The sequence below is a fragment of the Gastrolobium bilobum genome, unplaced genomic scaffold (assembly GCF_033153095.1).
Source record: "Gastrolobium bilobum isolate Gb01-03AN ecotype WA unplaced genomic scaffold, APGP_CSIRO_Gbil_v1 utg41733, whole genome shotgun sequence".
Lineage (NCBI taxonomy): Eukaryota > Viridiplantae > Streptophyta > Magnoliopsida > Fabales > Fabaceae > Gastrolobium > Gastrolobium bilobum.
Window position 1 is genome coordinate 61,782 of NW_026895357.1, and position 21,532 is coordinate 83,313.

The 21,532-nt window shown below is 36.1% G+C and overlaps 1 protein-coding gene and 1 long non-coding RNA gene across 2 annotated transcripts; one reads left to right on the plus strand and one right to left on the minus strand.

Moving 5' to 3' along the window:
* Window positions 1-220: 220 nt before the first annotated feature.
* On the minus strand, window positions 221-18,756 carry LOC133306880 (AP-4 complex subunit epsilon). Its single transcript, XM_061507260.1, has 10 exons — window positions 17,751-18,756; window positions 17,449-17,664; window positions 17,216-17,326; window positions 9,908-10,105; window positions 9,677-9,808; window positions 9,516-9,572; window positions 9,301-9,417; window positions 6,953-7,030; window positions 6,084-6,227; window positions 221-1,989 (listed from the first exon to the last, which is right to left on the minus strand). Exons 1-10 carry the CDS (start codon window positions 18,501-18,503, stop codon window positions 886-888), a joined length of 2,910 nt encoding a protein of 969 aa, XP_061363244.1. The 5' UTR covers window positions 18,504-18,756; the 3' UTR covers window positions 221-885.
* Window positions 18,757-19,671: 915 nt separating this feature from the next.
* On the plus strand, window positions 19,672-21,092 carry LOC133306953 (uncharacterized). The gene is made up of 3 exons (XR_009750985.1): window positions 19,672-19,763; window positions 20,705-20,917; window positions 21,009-21,092. It is a non-coding gene; the product is annotated as an uncharacterized LOC133306953 (long non-coding RNA).
* Window positions 21,093-21,532: the final 440 nt, after the last annotated feature.

Here is a 21,532-nt window from a genome sequence, read left to right on the forward strand (position 1 = left end):
TCTACGATTGCCAATTACGCCCTTCTTTAATATGGTTAATCTTGTTTCTAATTTCAGCTTGCCATCGTGGTTACATAGGATCTAGATAATTTAGAACCGAACTAACCTAACCCCGACCATAAGCAGGGAAATTTGAGTCAGATTATCGGGGTCTCAGCTTCCAAAGAGTAAATTTCCAATGTTTACTGGAGTAAAAAGAATTAATGTCATTTCACTCGGGATAAAATTTATAGCAGAATACCAAAAAAAAAAAAGGAAGCACGAATTGCAAAGACAATACCCGAAACATCAGCGGGATAGATAAATGGAGAACGACCTGAGGACAAAGAAGAATGAAACACAGCCAATCATGGACACATGGTCTTCTACAAAGGAATGGATGACCCTACCCTCATTTATCACAAACTTTCACGTGTACAAATGCCATACATCAAACTCATAATGACCGCAATATCAAGCTTCTCACTGTTGGAAAAACCATTATATGGACATACATGAAAAAATGCACAAAAATTAGGACAAAAAAGTTACAGCTTTGGTAGAACAACAAAGATGACTCCGAACTTAATGAGTAAAATGCAATGACCGTGCACAACAGTACCCTTCAGAATCTAGAGTGGACCAAAACCTGGATGCAACGAGGAAAGCCTCATGCATTCAATTGCTACGAAAGCTATATTCTGCAACAAGAACTCTTTACCTGGCTTAGCCATCATTCCTGGATATGGTATCACCCCATTCTGGATGGCTGCAACTATCCATGTCTGATCGTAATTTATATTATTCAATTTTGCATATATCAGATATGGAAACTGCATGAGCAGCAAGTCGCAAGGTAATCTATCATCAAACATCATATGATTTAGAATTGTCCTTTTAATCAGATTAGCCAAGCAAGTCCTTGAACAAGTTGGGATTCTGACTTGAGGGCGTCACACCCATCTGCCTGACTTTTGCATCCTTCTCCAAAGAATCTTTAGCACTTGGACCCTTTACAGATTGTGACAAAGGCGTCATAATTGTTTCTCCAGTAGTACCTGTGACGGCTGCATTCGACAACTCAGATAAAAGATTTACATTATCCCCACTCACAGAGATAGAATAGCCACCGCTGCTACTCTGTCCACTAGCAGTAGTCTCTGGATAGAGTGCCATAACATCAGGTGCATTTGTAGCAGCTCCACCACTATGATTTTTAGTAAAATTAATGCTTGGGTCAATAAGTCCTTCCAGTTGCTCGAATGGATCCAAAGGGGGAGGTGCAACAGTGACAGTTGGTTCACCCAAGTCAAGCAAATCTGGAGGAGATTGTTGATTAGTTTTCTCCCCAGTTGCTTCATTGGGTACAACTTCAGCTTTTGATTCCTGAGATCTGTCTGCAGCACTAGCACTAGCCTTTGGAACCTTATTGCTAGTTGATGATCTTTTCTCAGCTTTAGTTGAACCACCAAACAATGAAGCAGCAAGCTTTTGCTTTTCAGGATCAATTTCAATCTTTTGCTTTCTAGAATCGTAGCTATTACGTGCTTTTGAATTTACAGCAGTTGTAACATCCACCTGAGTGACCCCATTCACTGGGTTTTGGGAACTAATATTTGAGGAAGATGATGTTGGAGACGAATAAGTTGGCCTACCCCACTTCTTCTGAACACCATCAAGCCTTAGCTTAAGCTCTGATGATCCTGTCTCTGATGCTATTCCAACTGAAGAGATCTGGTGAGTCTCCCTAGGATACAATGCCTCAGGTACTGGAACAAGGTCTGTTGAGGATGAAAGTGAAACTGAAGCAACTTTTGATGGCATTGGAGGCTTTGGAACTTCATATGCCTCAAATCTCAGACCATGCTGTGCAGATTCATGCTGATCCTGGCTTCTGAAGTTGCTCATATTCACCATTCCAGTACGCTCATCCTCGTTAATATAGGGCTGAGCACCCCTTTCTAGAGACTGCTGGACATAACCATTGAGGAAAGAAAGATTCTTATCAACCTGCATAAAAGATTCAGTATGTCAATATTCTTAGATCAGAAAAACAAGAATGTTCATATGATGATATGCATTGTTCCAAAGCACATTATTACATTAAGCGAAAAGAGACGAGCATGTGTACAATACAAATTTAAACTACTATTATGTTTAACCTGTCAACAACCAAATCGTCCAAAGATTTTTTTCCAGGAGAGACAAAAATCAATCAAAAGAATCCATAAGCAATAAATTATATATTACAACTGACAAGAATAAATATCTGGGCAGAAGACGAAGACTAGCAATATTATTTGACTAGAAGAAGACTAGCACACTTAGCAATGCAACTATAACACAGTTAAGTAGAGGACAATGTGTTTCTGTCCCAAAACCCCTCGTGCATCTTTTCATCAAAAAGGATTTAGGATAACCAAAAAATTGTGGTTTTAGGTTACCATCTCATTGTTAGTATATAGGTGTCCAAGAGACAATCTGTTTTATCAGATGAACACCTTTTTCGAAGTGGTATTTCATGATTTATAAATTTGAGCAAACTTTATCTTTATCATATTTATGTCTCGCCAATATTTTATTGTTTATATGTGAATAAAGATAAAGACCCTATGAATAGAACAGGTGTTCACTCGGGGATCTATGATAGGGATCATGATCATGAGGACTCGAGGACACTGTATGTCTATTATCTAAAATCTGTTCCTGGTCTTGAATCACCAAGAAAGGGTATTGGTGATCTCAATAAGACTAGTACGACGTCATTTACTTGTATAAAGATGCGAGGTAGGAACCTCATGGAATGCAGGCATGGTGATGTTTTAGGTGATGTCGTGGGTGGATCTATTAGAGAACAAATAGCACTGAACTGACCCACCGAGAGACTCCACAAGGATTCATTATAGAGAGTATCATTGGATTTGTAAAGTCTCTCATCGTTTGGTAGTGCAGATCGTCCTAGACTTAAGGATGTCATCGAATACTATGTCCTAGAGTTATACTTTGACTGTACAACTTTATCCGCCTGAAAAATGGGGAGAACAGTGTACTCTTGGGTATGACTCGAATACATGAGTATAGATGAACATGCCGAAAGGACTTCACAATTCCCTATAAGGGATTAGTCGTTCACAAGACCGGCAGGGTTTGGATGACTTCTAGTTGACTCGGGAATCTATGCATAGTAAGAGATCATGAAGAGTCATGATCTATCTTAGAGTCAATGGAAGAAGATTCCTAGTTCCTGTGAAATATTATATTTAGTCAATAAAGAGAGATGATACTCTATCCTTGCTCTCGACTAAATGTGAATGACGTTGTGAGGGATGATGCCGGCACGGTATCCAAATTAGAAAGGTAGATCACTTGATCAACTCAATTAGTTCTGGGGCTGCAGAACATTGCTAGTGTCTTATGTGGTCATTAGATAAATTGGGCCTGTTAAAAGAGTTTAATTGGTTCAAGTTTATTTATGTCAGTGACTAATTAAGCCTAATGGGTCACACACTAAGGTTATTCTTGATTGCTTACATTTAGCAAGTTTGGACCAATAAGTGTTATTGGATTTTTCAAGACTATAAGTGTAATTGGGTTGGAGTTGAACTCCAAGTCCAATATCATCATGCGCCTTTGGACTATTAGTGAAAGATTAATTTTTCTATTAATAAGCCCAAATGTGTTAGTAGGCCCAATACGGTATTGGGCCATGAATCCTAGCAAGTCAAATAGTTGACTTGGCCAAAATAAGTTTTTGGCGCAATTCGAAATTTGAATTTGAATTTTGAATTTTCGAATTTGAATTCAAATTTAAATTGCGGGCTAGGATAAAATCGAATTTAATTTTATTTAAATTCAAGAGGTTAGGTAATTAAGGATAGTTTTGAATTATCTTTATCTGTATCTAATATGATTAGATAGAGATTTATTATTTCTATTTTATTTGAATTATGAATTTAAATAAAATTATATTTAATGTAACGTCTGTCTCTTAATGCTGATTAAGGGATTTGATGAGGAAACGTTAATGTAACGTCCATCTCTTAATGCTGATTAAGGGATTTGCTGAACCACGTTAAAGTAACGTCTTTTTCTTCAGATCAAGATATACAGCGCCTCTCTGGACTAAAATCCTAATTTTTGGCCGCCCCTTTTTCTCTTCATCGCTCTTCCTCCATTATTGGTCCTCTCACCTAACCTCAAGACAATATTACAGTCTTGAGAAAAATAAACAAAAACACTTGAAAGCCTCCACCTTGCCGCAGCCTAGTGAGCTTCCAAGGAAAGGGAGGGTTCAGGGAGAAAGCGTTTCTCAGAAGCAACCAAGAGGTAGCCGTGTGGATTACTGTTAGAGGGAGTCATCCACTTTGACACCTTCAAGTGAAAAAGGTATGAATTTTAAACCCTACATGTTTAACGGGCAGATCCTAAAACATGAGGCGCATAGATTGTCTATGCTTCCGCATCAAAGACCATTTTTTTTGTTTTTACCCTCATGTAGGCGCATCAAGGTGGGACCTTTGTGCAGCCAATTTTGACTTTCACTCATCTGGGCAAACATTTTGATTTTCCCATCAGTAAATTATACATAAAATCAATTATCTGGCTGAGTGATAACTTCATCTTTCCCCTTGACTATTGTACTTCAGATGGGGAATGGATAGCCTGGAATAATTAATATTTACATCACTTATAGGTTTTGGAACTACTTCTAATCTCAGTAATATGAATGCCTTAATTTTCCTGGCTTATATTATAAAATAAGGGATAAGATATTGTGCCTATTTTTTTCATGCCTTCTGTAACACCCCGTCGGCATCCGGTTTGTTAACATACAATATAGTAATAAAAGCACATTTTACTTTATTTAAATGGCGAAAGACTTAAAATAAGTATGCATGGTAGTATGTAAGAGTTAAACATAAATGAAAAGTTAACTCACGTAGTTTACAGAGAACTTTATATGCCACCATTACTATTGTGAGGGACGCCCGATATGTTTGAATTCAAAACATACAAGCAAGCCGTTATATACGAGATTTACACCTTTACCAACTTCTCTCCAAAACAGTTAGATCACAATCTGAACCAATAGTTGGAGGAGAGAAAAAGGGTGAAGGTCGCTTGAGATTGTGATTTAACGGTGTTGAAGAAAAGTAGGTAAAGTAGAAATTAAAAAAGGTAGGCATAATATCCAATCCCTAACAATAATTAATGCAAGGTTTAACTTTAAACAATGAGGAGTTTAACTTGAAAATATCAATTGTTCAAGGAGTTGGAGCCTCCATTGTACTTCTCAACTCTCAAGTTGTATTAAGAATAAGAAGAAAAGAAGATTGTACATGAATTCCTTAAACATCTACTAAGAGGAAAAAATCTCTAGCTAAGCAACAGTATTTTTGCAAGAGAAATTATCGCATGGAACTAAGTAATACTATGTTAAGATGTAACTTTTCTTTCAGGATGAATGGGAACTTTTATACTGGAAGGAAGGGAAAGAAGGGAAAGAAGTCTATGCACCAACTACAATTGTGGCAGAGCCGCAGAGCTTGACCAAAAATATGAGAATTGACAATAAAACAACTACATTTTCTACATCTAAGCCACTGATAAAAGCCAAATCTTGGATTGCAACCACCAAACACCACTCAAACTTTAGATCAAAAGGCTATAAACAGGCTATCTTCGTAAAATAGAAAAAAGAATGGTCACCAGAATCGTAAGTGTTAAGGGGGTTGAAGTCTGCCTTATTTTCTCGGTAAGGTTTCTAAAAACAGAGAATTTTTTTTGGTTTTTCTTAATAGTCCTAGGGTGGGAGTGCAGTCCAATCAAATACCATTAGGAATCAACTCAACATTTTCAAGTCATGTATGCAGCTACAGAAGCTAATTATGGTAGGATGGTTGGAACTGATAGGTGATGAATAACTTTTAGTTACTAAAAGCATATTGTCTCCTTGACCACACATTTTACATGCACTAAACACCAAAAAAGTGCACAAAGCATTATGAACGAACACAGACAAAATATTATAGTCTTAATGATATATGAATATGTAAAAAAAAAAAAAAAATTTGTTCATGAATATGTAAAATTTTAATGATAACCTCAATATCTTCACAACTTGCATCTTGCGGCATTATTGTTTCAACAGCTCGTGCATCCAAACCAATAAGGGCTTGCAATTCATAAGCACGTTGCTGCAAATCAGTAGAGTGGGACGCTAATAGTTCTTCGACCAAAGATTGACACTGCATGTAGACAAAAAAAGTTACTCATCCTGGCAGTACTGTATCAGTCAAATTTCATTATCAAATTGTAGTAAAGGAAGCAGGATTTTATTTTTCATTAACAACCAATCCACATGAAAAATCACATAAGAATTGAAAACAGTCAAGTATATAATACAGTGAAAACCAAATATTTAATCACAAAAGCAGTTAGTTGAGGATCTTCTTGACTACAACTTTTCAAAGAAAAACATGGTTGGAATTTATAAACATATATAACACCAGAAAGAAGCATCAAAAAGAAATTTATAAAGACTTAGTCCGTTTGAATTAACTAATTTTGAGATCAAAACAGATTATAATCAAAATCTTACTAACAGTTTTCTAGAACAAAGTAATATTTCTCCCAAAATTAATTAAAACCAGAAATCCTTTTAATCTTCATATTCCTCAATGCCAACTCTATTTTGTTAAATCATAAATAAAAAAACATAAAAAAAAAACTTTTAAACTTTATGGATCAAAATAGATATGTAAATAGTAACATGATTCGTGCAACTGCAAACACTGTATAGGTTAGAAGAATTCTTAAAACAAAATATCATTAGTGTGGTTCTTTTGTTCAATGACAGATAGGATAGTCAAAGGTTAGATTGTGCTCAAAATTTAAACCTTCACTTCCATCACAGAAAGCCCATGACCTAAAAGAGGTACAAAACATTAACCTCAATTCTTTCAGTAAATACCTCTGGTAGCATATCCACTTTCCTCCCAGCTGCTATTTCAAATGCATAAATTTTCATCAATGCTGAAATCGCATATGCCTACTCAATAAACAATAAGTTAGTCCTAGTTGAAAATTATTCAAGCAGAAAGATTGATTAAATAGGTATATTAGAGCAGGACAGAGGGTTAGGGTCATAGAGGGGTCATAAAACTAACAAGATAAACATCAATAATTGAATGAAATGGAAGAAGTTACGCAGAAAATATATAATCAGAAGCAGCAATACAAAACAATTTAATATTGCAAAGATTAGTCATACTAATCAGTGTTGTTAAAATCACAATTTTAATTGGAGGATCGTTCGATCCTACAATTTTTTGGCAGCAAACGACACTGAGTGTAGGTAGGATCGTGTTTTGGTAAAGATCGAGTGGGATCGCCTTGCAAGATTGTAAAATCGCTTGGATCGTAGCAATTTCAGCATTTTTGAAAAAAAGCTCAAATACCCAAATTTTTAAATCCATAAACCGTAAGCCCAAGATCCTAAGTAAAAAAATCCAAAGACTAAAACCCTGAACACATGGTAAAAAAATGAAAAAAAAAAAAAAACATTTGAGAAACGTCTCTGACCGACTGAGAAGTGAGAAAGAAAACGAAAGCTCTGACTGTTGCTGCACGATACTGTTCACCTTCTCCCTATTGCTGCACGACTGCTACTGCCATTCTTCATCTCCTCCCGACTGCTACTGCCATTCTTCATCTCCTCCCGACTGCTAACCAAAGACGTCTCCAACTCTGGTTTATGTTATGCACTTATACTTTGTCTTTTACTGTTATTGTAAAAGTGAAACACGGAAAGTGTAAAAGAGAAACTTTGGTTTGGTGGGACTCGTGGCCCTCATGGGTGTTAAAATAAAACATGTTATAGTGACTCTCTTTTTTTCTTTTTCTTTTTTTCTAAAACACTGTTAAGAAAGTTTACTCTCTCATCATTCTAATATTTTACTTGTGGCCCTCATCATTCTTATCATTTTTTTTTCTTTTTTGTAAAAGACTATTATGTTATGAGTTATTCTCCTTGACTTATTACCCTCATCATTCTTATTATTTGTGACTTATTCTCCTTGACTTATGTTATGAGTTAGGAGTCTTACGACTTTTATATTATGTTTATGAGTTTTACAATTGATATAAGTTATTTTACATGCATATATATGATTGAATATAATTTTGTATTTTAGGTAGTAGGATCTTACAATCTATGTCGATCCCACGATTTACGATCCTATTACCCACTGCCGATCCTGCGTATGATCTCGATTTTAACAACATTGATACTAATACTATATTCCCCATTCAGAAACACCCAAAACCAATTACAGACATCTCATCACACCCTTAACTACAAATCAAGAATACAAATATGGAATACCATTACACAATCATAAGTTGTTGTTCTAACGCATCCTGTTGAAATTATAGATATTTAGGCATAGACAGATAAAAAGGGAGAAGATTGAACAATATTGTATATTGATGTGATCTGAAGTGATTGATGTCATTACAAAAGACATAGCACTACTAAATAGGGGACTCCTAAAATAGGAAACAAATAATGAAATGTAAGGAAATATGAAAACTAATCGTAAGAGATCCTCTAGGATATTCTAAACTATATTAAGATATAATCCTATTATTATATGATATATTCTAACACATCCACACATTTGCACAGAATAGGAACTACTGGAATCTCACCAATGAAATCAATACATCAATGAAACAGCTAGAATAACTGCTTATCACAGTCAATAAAGATGATTGTCATGTAACGGAGTAAGTCCAGGGAAAAGCTAATTCCACACTCACCCATTTCGATCAATTAGAAGGTGATAATGCTTGTCCAAGCATGTATTTTTCATGTTAAATAATTAGGCTAATTTACATGGCAACTATTAACACAGACCATATTGCAGACCTGGACAAGAAGCATTTAGCTACCAAAGAAACAAACTGAAGTACTTGATTCTTGAGAATCAAGTGTTTTATTTGGAGTGAAGAGAGACAGAGTAAAGATCCAGCAGGGGAGTGGGGAAAACACAGGAGAAAAAGACTAACAATCCTGATGAAAACTTCTCAATAAAACTGGAATGAAGCTTTTTAACTAGAATTGAAAGTTAGATTGTGCTTCAAACACAAGTAGCCATATTTATGCCTAATTTCAAATTGGTAGCATTTACTTTGATATTGATGTCAATATTGACAGCAACAATAAAATAGAAAGAAACTATCCACTGATAATCAAAGTCCGTCAATAAAAAGTTAACTTCACTATTATAAAATAAAAAATTGGCATTAGATAAATACCTTAACAGTTTCATCATTAGAATATGCCTCTGCTATGTCACATAACTTCCCAGTGATATAGGAAGAAGAATACTTTCCATCTGCCATGCCATATTCCCCCAGAACCCAACAGATGACCTGTAATCAGTACTAAACATTATGCTAAAAAACAGATCTAATTTCTTGAAAAGTAAAACAAGTGAGGAAATATAAAACCTAAGTAAGATAGAAAGTACTTGAAGAAATGCTGACGGAAGCTTCGGCTCTCCAATAATGCGCAAATATGACTCAGCCTACACCTCATAAAACAGCTTCCACTCAGTAACAGATGCATGCATATAAACAATTCTGTAGTGGACACAATAAATAAATGGGTGCAATTATATAAATTACATACAGCAGACGATCTCAACTGACTATCTGCAGCAGCATCATCCTCTCCAAATCCTTCAGCAATCAATCGCATTAAATTATGAGCCACCTTAATATTCACAAGATCTCCAGCATGCTCGAAAACTTTATTCATGGTCTGTGTAATCAAAGAATAAGGTATTATTAGTTATCAATGGATGTTTGCAAAAAATAAAGAATTCAAAATCAAGAACATAAAGGCAACAATTCCATTTACCTGTATAAACCAATGATTACTTGGTGCAAATTGCTCAGCAAGTTCTACACATCGAGATGCTATATAGGTTTTATAATGATCATCACTTATGCTAATCATGTAATCAATCATCCGATCAACAATCACTTCCACATTGGAGGACTTAGTCATTTTGTATAGCAGTTCAAAAGTTTTTCGCTTCAGCGTATCATCAGGGTCCTGCACCACACAAATTAAATTTTAATCCGAACTGCAAAGTTTGGCATGAGCTTAATAAATTGAAATATTCTTCCAAAAGCTCACGAATGTGTGCGTCATTCTAAAGAGCAAAGATAAATTGAGATTAATAACTAGTTACCAAAAACCAGATACAATTGCAAATTTTAATAAACCAGACAAAACAAAATCTTGTTGAGTTCACATACAGGAATCATGTCATAGATTAATGTATTATAGAATAGATAAACAATATAATTAGATAGAGAAACATACAACTAACGATTAAATACAAGGTGGATCCATTTAAGGTAGATCCATTCAATTGATTTAAATTAGCATGCTTCTCACATTCAGACAAAGTCAGACAACATCTGACCATACTTGTCAGTAGCAGTTAGTGGCGAGTAGCAGCAGACCCCGAAAATGGTATAGCGGTATTGCCGCTATGGGGAAGTATTAATTACATATATATTACACTAAAAGTCTAATGCTACACAAATATAAATGCTCAAACATAAGAAGTCACACAAACTCAAACACATAATTCCACAATCAATGTCAAATACAAAGAACATAAAGGAAGGATCCAAAATTAAACACAAATGAACAATGAAATTGTCAAATAGTCAAATACAAGAAGTGAACTAATAAAGAAAATCATCATCATCTCTAGATTCTCCATCAAATTCCAACAAATCTTCTCCCTCACTTTCATCTTCACTTGAACTAATGGTATAGCGGTGTAACGGGTAGCGGTATTGCCGCTATGCTACACCGCTACCTTCTACTACCGGCCAGCGCCGTATCGCGATTGTAGCGGCTGGCCGCCGCTACCGACAACCTAGCATCTAACAAGCATTAACTTATCATCTTACAAGATTTGTCACCAAATTCTTCATGATGTATTTCTAAGACATGAAAGGGACATATTTCTCACAATAAAATGAAGTCAATGCGCATACAACAAACATTAATCCACCCTAATGGTGACTTTGTTGGCAAATTCTTCATATTTCATAATGAATTTCTAAGACATGACACTAATCGCCAACGGTCTCCAATATCAGTCTAAACTCTACATTAAAAAAAAAAAAAAAAAAAAACCTGCAAAATTGTCGAAGGGTATTCATTAGAGAATATATGTTAATTAAACTCAAGGATGCAGCAAACAGGTGATCATCCAAACAATTCTAATTGCTTATTTTTTAGCCATGTAAAGCCAAAAGTACACGACTATATCCATGACTAATACCAATATCAACCCTTTGCATGTACATTTTCTCTACAAACTTTGTCCCAAGAATTAGTTAGGCCCTGTTTAAATACTGTTTCTATTGAAAGATGTAAACAAAGGTTTTTCTAAAAATTGATACATTTGATTTACACTGATAGGGGTGTTTATACAAGAGCAAATGAGAAAAAAATGGATAAAAATGATTCAGCAATGAGTCATCAGCCCTATCCTATAAAAGCATATTCAAAATTCAAATTCCTATTAAAGGAAAAAATCAATCACTAATTAATAGGAAATAAAAGCAGAAAGAATCTAATCCTGATTTTCTACATTCTCCCTCAAGTTGGGAGGTAAATGTTGATCATTCACAACTTGCCAATGAGGTCTTCAAAGGTTGGTCCGTGTAGGCCTTTAGTGAGGATATCTGTGGTCTACTCTTTAATAAGAATATACATCATACACACACTTCTATAATCTTTTTTTTTTTTTGATAAAGTGGCGATCAACCTCCACATGTTTTGTTCTATCATGGTGAACTAGATTTTAAGCAATACTGACAGTAGCCTTATTATCACAATACACTCTTATAGGTAAGGAAAAATAGATCTTCAATTCCTCAAGGAGTCTTCTTAACCAAATTCTTTCACAAATACAATGGGCTAGAGCCCTAAATTCTGCTTTTGCACTGCTCCAGGAAACAACTGTTTGTTTCTTACTTCTCCAGGTCACAAGATCTTCCCAGACACAGGTACAACATCCTGAAGTGGATCTTCGTTCCAATGCAAAGCTAACCCAATCTGCATCTATATATATATTTGTCCAATGCAAAGCTAACCCAATCTGCATCTATATATATATTTCAATCATCCTTTTGTGTCCCCTTTTAGAGAACAATCCGCAACCAAGGGTGTTTTTGAGGTACTTGAAAATTCTATAAACTGCACTCAGGTGTTTTTCCTTAGGAGAATGCATGAATTGACTAACCACGCTAATGGCATATGCAATATCAAGCTGTGTGAGATAAGTAGATCAACTTCCCCACCAATCTCTAGTACTGCTCTTTGTCAACTTCTTTCCCATCTTCAATTCCCAATTTAATATTGGGTTCAACTGTAGTCTCTGTTGGCCTGCACCCAAGCATTCTGATAGGACCCCACTAATGGTTTATCATAAAGATTGCCACAGAGAATTATTTAGGAAGGATGACTCAGCTAATGAAAGGAATATTCTAAAGGAGAGGTTGTTGGAAGGCTCCAATTCTGTTAGAAGAGATGATGTGGCAAGCAGAGAGGGTGAGGTGATTAAAAGGCAGCAGGGAAGTAAGGAAAGACATCTTTTGGGCATTTGGAACCTTGGGCACCTTGGGGTGATTTGGAAGAGACTAGGGGCTCTAGATTTCCTCTAGAACTTTAGCTTCTGTAATTAGGATGAGTCACTGTAATTTGTCTTTCTAATTGTCTTCTGCTTCCCTGTACTCTTTTATTCAACATTTTGGATTGTAATTTCGTTTCCATATTATACAAAAAATCCAGAAGATGGCCTTCTAGGCCAAAAAGTGTTGTTCTCCATTCTGTTATTGTGTGTCTCTGATCCGGTTCCTATCACATTCCTATTTCTTGTAATAGGTCTAGAATATATTTCTTCTTTGTTAAAGAAATCCCTGCCTTATTTCAAGCAACCTCCATTCCCAGGAAATATTTGAGAGATTCAAGATCCTTCAGTTCAAACTGATCAGCTAAACACTTCTTCAAAGAGCTTATCTCCTCACAATCTTTACCTGTGACAATTATATCATCAACATAAACAATGAGAATAGCAATTTTACAACCATTAGAGTGTTTTAAAAATAAAGTGTGATCAGTCTGAGCTTGGAGGAATCCTCTTCCCTTAACAGCTTGAGTAAACTTCTCAAACCACTCTCTAAGGGATTGTTTAAGACCATAAAGAGACTTCTTCAACTTGCATACTGAACTGTCTCCCTTTTCAAAACCAGGTGGTGGATCCGTATAAACTTCTTCATGTAGATCACCATTCAAGAAGGCATTCTTTACATCTATTTGTTGTAAGGGCCAATCAAGTGCATAGTGTTAAGCTTGGCAACAGGGGCAAATGTCTCCTGATAGTCTATCACATGAGTCTATCTAAGTGAATCCCATAGCAACCAATCTGGCCTTGTACTTGTTGATGCAGTTATTAGCATTAAACTTTATTGTAAACATCCACTTGCAACCTACTGTTTTCTTTCCTCTGGGTAATGCTACGGACTCCCAAGTTCAATTTTTGTTGAACGCGTCCATTTCTTCAAAGATTGCATTCCTCCATTTTGGATCATCAAGTGCTTCTTGGATTTTTTTGGTATTTTTGTACTGTTTAACTTAGTGTTGGAAGCACGAAAACTTGGGTACAATTTTTCATACGTGATATGATGAGAAATAGGATGAGCAATACAAGTTCTAGTACCTTTCCAGAGAGCAATAGGCACATCTAGGTCGACTGTATCAGTGTTGTTGGAACTAAGGCTCAAGTCAGAATCCTAGCAGTCTAAAGGCTCCTGAGGTGATTCTTGCCTGCTATAAAACTTTCTCCATTTACCAGGAGGATCTCCATTCTTTGGCATAGTAACTCCCCCTATCTTTTGGACAAAGACTCCCCTTGTCTCCAACAACAAAATCATTTGGTTTCCAAGGCTTATCTTCATCTACCCAATAGACTCCCCCTAAAGAGAAGTCTAAGGAAAAAATGATTGTCTCTCATCAAATGTGACATCCATAGAAACAAAGACCTTACGAAGAGAAGGTGAGTAACACTTGTAACCCTATTGGTTAGGAGGATATCCTATGAATACACATTTAATACACTTAGGATCGAGCTTGGACCTTTGATGGGGAGGAACATGTACAAAAGCCACACAACCAAACAACTTGGGAGGAAGGGAAGAATGAGCCTAGAACGAAGTAAAGGTGTGGGTAAGACAAGATAAAGGACTGAAAATTTAGGACACGAGAAGGCATCTGATTGATGAGGTATGCTGCAGTCAAGATTGCTTCCCCCAACAGTATTTAGGGACATGCATGGTAAACATAAGAGCTTAAGCAACTTCAAGGAGCAGCCACCCCATTTTATTGAGGGGTGTTAGGACAAGAACTTTGATGAAGAATACTATGCTAGGTGAGAAAGTCTCCAAGAACAGAATTAAAATATTCAGCATCATTGTCAGTTCGAAGAATTTGGATAGAGGTCTAGAACTGAGTTTGAACCATAGCATGAAAGATTTTAAAGTGAATGCAGCATCATACCTATCCTTTAGAAGGTATACCAATATACCCTAGACTGATCATCTATGAAAGTTATAAGCCAACGAGCACCAGAGATATTTTATTCACGAGCTGGACCCCATATATCACTATGAATCAAGGTAAATGGAGAAGAATCATCATGGACTCTAGGAGGATAAGAAACACGAGAATGTCTTGCAAACTGACAAATATCACAAGAAAAAGAATTGGGATTTTTATTGATAATTAAGTTTGGGAACAACTTCTAAAGATAAACAAAATTTGGGTGTTCTAACCAACGATCCCACAACAAAACATCATTACAATCATCTAACAAACATACCGAGTGGTTCACAAAAATTTTCTCTTCACAAGATCCTTTTCAAAATAATAGAGCCCTTCTTCCTCTCTAGCACTGCCAATCATTAGCCCCGAGTCCTATTCTTGGAAAACACAAGCATGGACAAAAAACTTGGCAACCATAGTTATCAATTGCGGATTGCGGCCCGGCCCGGCCAACTCTAAAAAACGTTATAGCGGATTGCGGTTGCGGAAATTGCGAAATAATAGAACCTACATATATATAGATATATATATAATAAAAAAATATGATAATATATAATAAAGAATATAGCAATTATATAAGATATATATATATATATATATATTAAAAAGTAAAAAAATTCATTCATAATAAAAAAAGTAATATGATAACAAGTCATTTTCTTAAATACAATAAAGAATATAGCAATTATATAAGATAAATATATATATATATATTAAAAATAAAAACATTCATTCACAATAAAAAAAATGTAATGTGATAATAAGCCATTTTCTTAAATATAATCAAAGATGTAACAATTATATAAGAGCTATTTTTTTTAAAAGTATATTATAACCAATAGTAAATTTAACATACTTGAACACAATATTTAGGTTTACTAAACCCCAAGTTTTTGTTGTTTGTCCTGATATTTAATTTTTCCTTAGAATGAGACAACATTGTTAGGTGACATTTTTCTTATCCCTAAGGGTGACATCAGTGGTATGTGCAATAATGTTGATCCCAAGATGAAAGTGATAGTTGGACCCAACTTAACATTGGTACAGGCCAAAACAAAAATATTAATGTGGCTAAAGATGTGGCCATTAGAATTGGTCATAAGTTGGAGTAGGTGGCTCCATTTGATTGGGTTGGTACAAATGGTAAAATATTAAAAAAAATGATGCGAGAAAAAAAGTCAAAAACAAAAGCTGATAGAAAAAAATAATAAAAAAAGGCCAAAAAAAATAAAAAAGATGCCATAGACAGAGAGAGAGGGGGGGGGGAAACAACAAAACATAACAGGCCAAAAAAATTGAGAGAGGAAGCCATAGCAAAGAGCAAGAGACAGCACGCGATAGAGAGAGGAAGCCAAAGTAGAGAGCAAGAGACAACACAAAGCTATGGTGCAGCTTCGCAGAGATAGAATGGAATGGGGCAACTTCATACAACAGGAAGAGGGAATGGGTTTAGGTTAAATAAAACGACTAAAAACCCACATCCAGCTATTTGTCCGCAATTTGACCACAAAACCGGACACAATGGCCGCAATTCAATTCTGGCGTGACGCGAAGTCCGTTCTTACGGTGCGCACCCGCATCTAGCGCGGCTAACTACTATGTTGGCAACAGAATGTAATTCAGAGGTAAGTTTGCTAATAGAAATGAGGTTACAAGAGAGGGAACATGAAGGATTGAGTTCAGAGTAATGTGTTCAGAAAGTTTAATAGATCCCTTTCCAGCAATAGCAGAGAAGCTGCCATCGACTGTTCTTATTCATGGTTGTTGATAGTAAAGGGTATAAGAACAAAACAAGGTTGTATTACCTGTCATATGATCAAAAGCCCCTGAATCAAGAATCCAACGACTATTTGTCAACATGGAACGTCATACCTTGTTGGGCCACAAAACTGGTGATTTGCAATGCCAAACTTTTTCAGATGACGGCGTGTTGGGCGCAGCGGAAGGGACGGGTGAAGCCATGAAAAAAGACAAAGTTTACCCAGAAAAGTCGCCGAAAATTTTTTCCGACAGCGTCTGACGGTGGTGACCGGTTGAATTCTGCTCAGAATTTGATTGTGCGGTGATTGATGCCCTCACTTTGGTGATTAGACCTTCACAGATGAAGATTCCGCAAAAAACAACAAGAAGTTTGGGTTTTTTTATGACGAACAATGGGGTTTTTGAAAGGGATTTCTAAATGGCTTGAGAACAAATTGTATAAGATTCGATGAACAGTAACTCCGACGTTTACATTTAACTTTCAAAACAAAAAATACAGAAAACACATGTTTTCATAACTATTCTACAAAACAGTTTTAAAAACAAAAAAACAAAAACACAATCAAACAGACCCTTAATCATTGTCCTCATCATAGAGAGATAATGAAGAGATTCTTTTCCATATAGCACAAACTAAAAGAGAGAGACCCTTCTCCTAACTAAATTAACCTAAAGTGAGAAGAACATACAATAATCTACAAGACTAAAACAAAAATTGGCAACTCAATACACATTCACCTTAACTCTTAAAGCATTTAAGACAAATATCCTCACCTCTAAGCAGTCAATCACGGCCAGTTGATGTTGTTCAGCAACATTCGGGCTTAACTTTATCAGCCGACCAAGGGCATCAATCCCCATGTACTTGAGATTATGACTGTCACTCTGCCCACATAACAATAACAACATGTAACAGAACACACCCCAATGCAACATCAATGTACACAATTACATATAAACTTCAAAAAGAATTCACTTCACCAAAAAAAAAATTAATAAAAACAAACCTTCAAAAACCTCGCAATAGCGTCGGCAGCAGCTTCTAACAACTTAGGATTGGGATATATAGAGGAAACACAGCATATGCATTCATAAAGAATAGCATTCCCTATATTACTCGTCGAATCACTCTTCCTAATTATATCACCAATAACAGTATACATGTTCTCACTAGCATGCTTATCACCGCTCCCCAACAATGCAAGTATCTTCAGCAACTTAATCTGCACACTCAAAACACATTTTCTCAAATCAGGTTCAATCCAAAGCCAAACAAAAAGAGCACATAACACTTAAATGGATAACGGACCTGAATGAACGGAGCTGGCATTTGGTGATAATCGTAGCTCTTAGGTAACCTACGTTCTGCTACTTGTTTAAGAATGCTAACGAAGCTAACAACAAGGTCCTTATAAGGGTTAACATCGATGGTTATGAGATCAAAAAGGGGGCATAAAGTAGCACCCATGACCCCAGGGTCATTATCACACAACTTCTTGCGAAAATTGGAGACCAAATGTGAAACGGAGGAGGGAGATTTATGGAAGAAACGATGAAGAGCCATAACGGCTTTTTTTCTTACGGCCTCCTTAGAGTGAGAGAGAAGGTCTACCACTTGAGGCAGCACGGCGGGGATGGTTTCCTCGTTAATGAGGCGGCAGACGGCGTTCAAGGCGGCGCAAACAACGAGGTAGTTATCGGATTTAAGGTCCTTCTGAATGGTGTTAACGATGAGGATGATGAGGTCATGGTCTTCGTTGAGGAAGAGTGTGACGGCTAAGTAGCCGGTGCGTTTGGAAATTAAGTTGTCGTCGTGGGTCATCTTAACGGCGTGGATGTATCCAAACGACGCGTCGTGGCCGAGCATCTCGACGTAGAGGAGGCGAATGATGTACTCTTTCATCTTGCGTTTTGGGATGTCGGGTTCGGAGATTCGTCGTTTTAGGGTTTCCATCTCGCGAACGACGATGCGGTCCTCTTCGGCTTTGGATCGGGCTTCTCCGATTGATTTGACCAGCTCCAGAAACTCCTTGGATTGACCGAACCCGCCTTGGGATCCCATGGCGAGTTCTCGCCCGATCGTCTTCAATTGCTCCAGCTTTCGGGTTTTCGGGTGGTGGAGCTTCGGATTTGTGGAATCGGGATCCGGGAGTGGGGTTCGGTGGATGTGGTGAAGGGTTCTAGTGAAGGGAAGTTCGCAGAGAAAGATGGGGAGTGTGAGAGAGTAGAAGAAAGGGTTTGAGAATTGTGAAGAGTAGGTGTGGCGAGTGTGAAGAAGAAGACAACGATTGCAGCAGACGGTGTCGTGTCAGACGGAGGAGCGGAGAGAGAGAGAAGAACTGCTTCACTCGGGTGCTGATGAAAACTAAATTAAACAAACTGATTTTTTTTACTTTTTATTTTTTATTTTTTCTGTGAAAACATTTTCTAAGTAGTGGGATAAAGTGGAAATGTCGTTCGGCAAGGATAAAACATAGGAATCAATGAATCATGATTTTCACAAATTTACCGTAAAAGTAATTTTTTTTAAAATATTACAAAAATTTGTTTAGTACGTCAAAAAATTTATCAAGAATATTATCAAAAAGTTATACGAAATTTTTCTATGTCGTAGGAATTCAAAAATATCACACTCTAAGTGGTATTCTTATATAGCATTTTGGTTCAAAAAGCATCAAAAAAATATTTGAATTTGATTTTTCAAAAAATTTAACAATTCATATACCAAACGTAAATAAATAGGATTATCAATGTCAATTTTCCAAAAACCAAATTTTTTTCTTATACCCAACCGCCCGTAATTTTTTATATTGAAATAACATAGATTTTAGGGAAAAGTTCAAATAGCCCGGTTTGCCTTTGAATTACTTACCCCTTGTGCTTTTTTTTATCATTCATCTAGAGAGTGTTTAGTATAGGAGAAATTTTTTATAACCAGGTAAATATAAATAGTGGAGAAATGGTTGTAAAATAAAATAAGTGGAGAAATTTTAAAAATGTTGTTTGGTAGACCGAAATATAACAGGGAAATTGTGTAAAATTTACTGAGACCATGTTTGGTTGAAAATAAAAGATTGACGGGGAAATAAGACAAATTTCCCCAATTACCCCTGAATATTATAATAAAACTCGGTAGAAAAGAGACGTTGGACACGTGATGAAAGCAACGTTCTTCTTCGTCCTTCATATTTGTGTTTCTGTGCATAACATTTCGAAAACTACCTTCATCACTCCGGCACTGTCAGGTATCGGTCTGATCAGAAAAATCTCCGCCGACATTAAAGCTTAGACAACAGGATCGAGTAGTGTGCTGCCATCAAAAGTGAGTTATTCTGAAAACATCCTTGATGCATAGAGTTAATTTGTTTTTGGTTTTGAGGTGGGGTTCGACAGTTGCTTCGCCTGTGTGTTATATTTGTGATGGTGGGGGTGGGAATTTAAAGTGGTTTAATTTGTATGGTTTAGGTTTGTAATGGTTGAATCCCATAATAAGTGGATATAATATTCGAACTCATCTATTCGTATGTGCATTTAATCCGTAATGCTTTTATATAAAAAAATTACATTCGGATGTGCTAATTTCAGAACCAATCAAAAGTGTCGTTTCTTTGAATGGTTTGAAGAACCAACATGTCGTAATTGTGTTTCTAAAGACAAATTGTTGAATAGATTAGTACTTTTGGTTGTTGTAATTGTAATAACATTTGGGTTGATCATAGGGGAAATGTTTAAGTATCTTTGACTAGTTTAGTGACTGTAAACATGGGACTATTGTGTATTTCGTATTAGTAGGGTTTAGAGTTTGTGATCTTTAAATTTGTTGAACTGTGGACATCTCTTAGACTTTGGTCTGTAATGTTGAGACTTTTATTTATGTATCTTTGTGTTTATCTCTATTTCTCTGTGTTTATGTTCCTATTTGCGTATCTTTGTGTCTCTTTGTTTATACATCTGTCTATCTGCCCAAGGTATGATCTTACTTGGGTGATTGACATTTTCTATCATTTTGTATTAGATTTGGTTTTTTTCTTTGATGTAACTTAAGTTCTATTATATGGATTCTGGTGTGGCAGTGAATGGCTGCCCAAGAATGAAGAAACATGTATCACTACAGGTAGCCATTGAATTGTTGATAGGCTTAACAGTCAAGTTTAGTTATGGCAACTAATGATGTGACATAGGAAATATGAAGAACCATTACAGATGATGAGTGTGAACGCATTTTGCTTCTGTTTATAACCAGGTCCAATGCTTCTGTTTCAGATAGTGGGGTAACAGCATCCTGCAAGAAATCATATAATAAAAATGTAGGTGTCAGTCCAAGGAAATTCGATTTATCAAATATTTCAAGCATAGAACCAGTTTGAGAACTTCACCTGGGGTGGTAATGAGGAGTGGCCTAGGAGACGTCACTTGGTTATGAAGAAATGGCATAATGAGTGTGGATCCAGAGTTGTGAGAGCTATATCCAACCAGGTAGCCATTTGCTTGTTGTGTTGATGCTATATATCTGCATTCATTTAATTGCTTGTTGTGTTTGACTGTCCTTCCTCTTTGTGCTGACAAGGATGTGCTAGCAGAAGCTTTTCTATGCTTTGGTGCTAGTTCTATGACATGGATGGATTTAAGCTCCTAGAGTTTGTGGGACTTGAGTTATCAGTAAGTTCATACACTTTTGTCTTGACATGCATTTGACATGAGCTTTAATTCTCTATATTATGAGGTTTTGGTATATAACTGATGAAGATTGTCCTAATTACGATTTAATTTGTTTAAATAATTTTCCTTCTGTTATCTCAAAAAATAGAGTTGATTTACCCATACAAGAAAGTAAATTCTCTTGGAAAGAAATTTGATCTTGAGAAAAATAAGTTGTCTTACAATATAGGGTTGAAAGTTTGTATTATGAATTTACAATTATGGGAAAGTGTGTAGCAATATCAATCATCAAAGTGCGAAGAACTTCATATTCAGTTTGAGAAGGTGCCTCGTATAATATTATAGATACTTATTTTAATAAAAAGGGATGGATCAAATTTTAATAATGGCACGTTACTAGTGAGGCATTTAAGACTTTAAACACATGTTTTC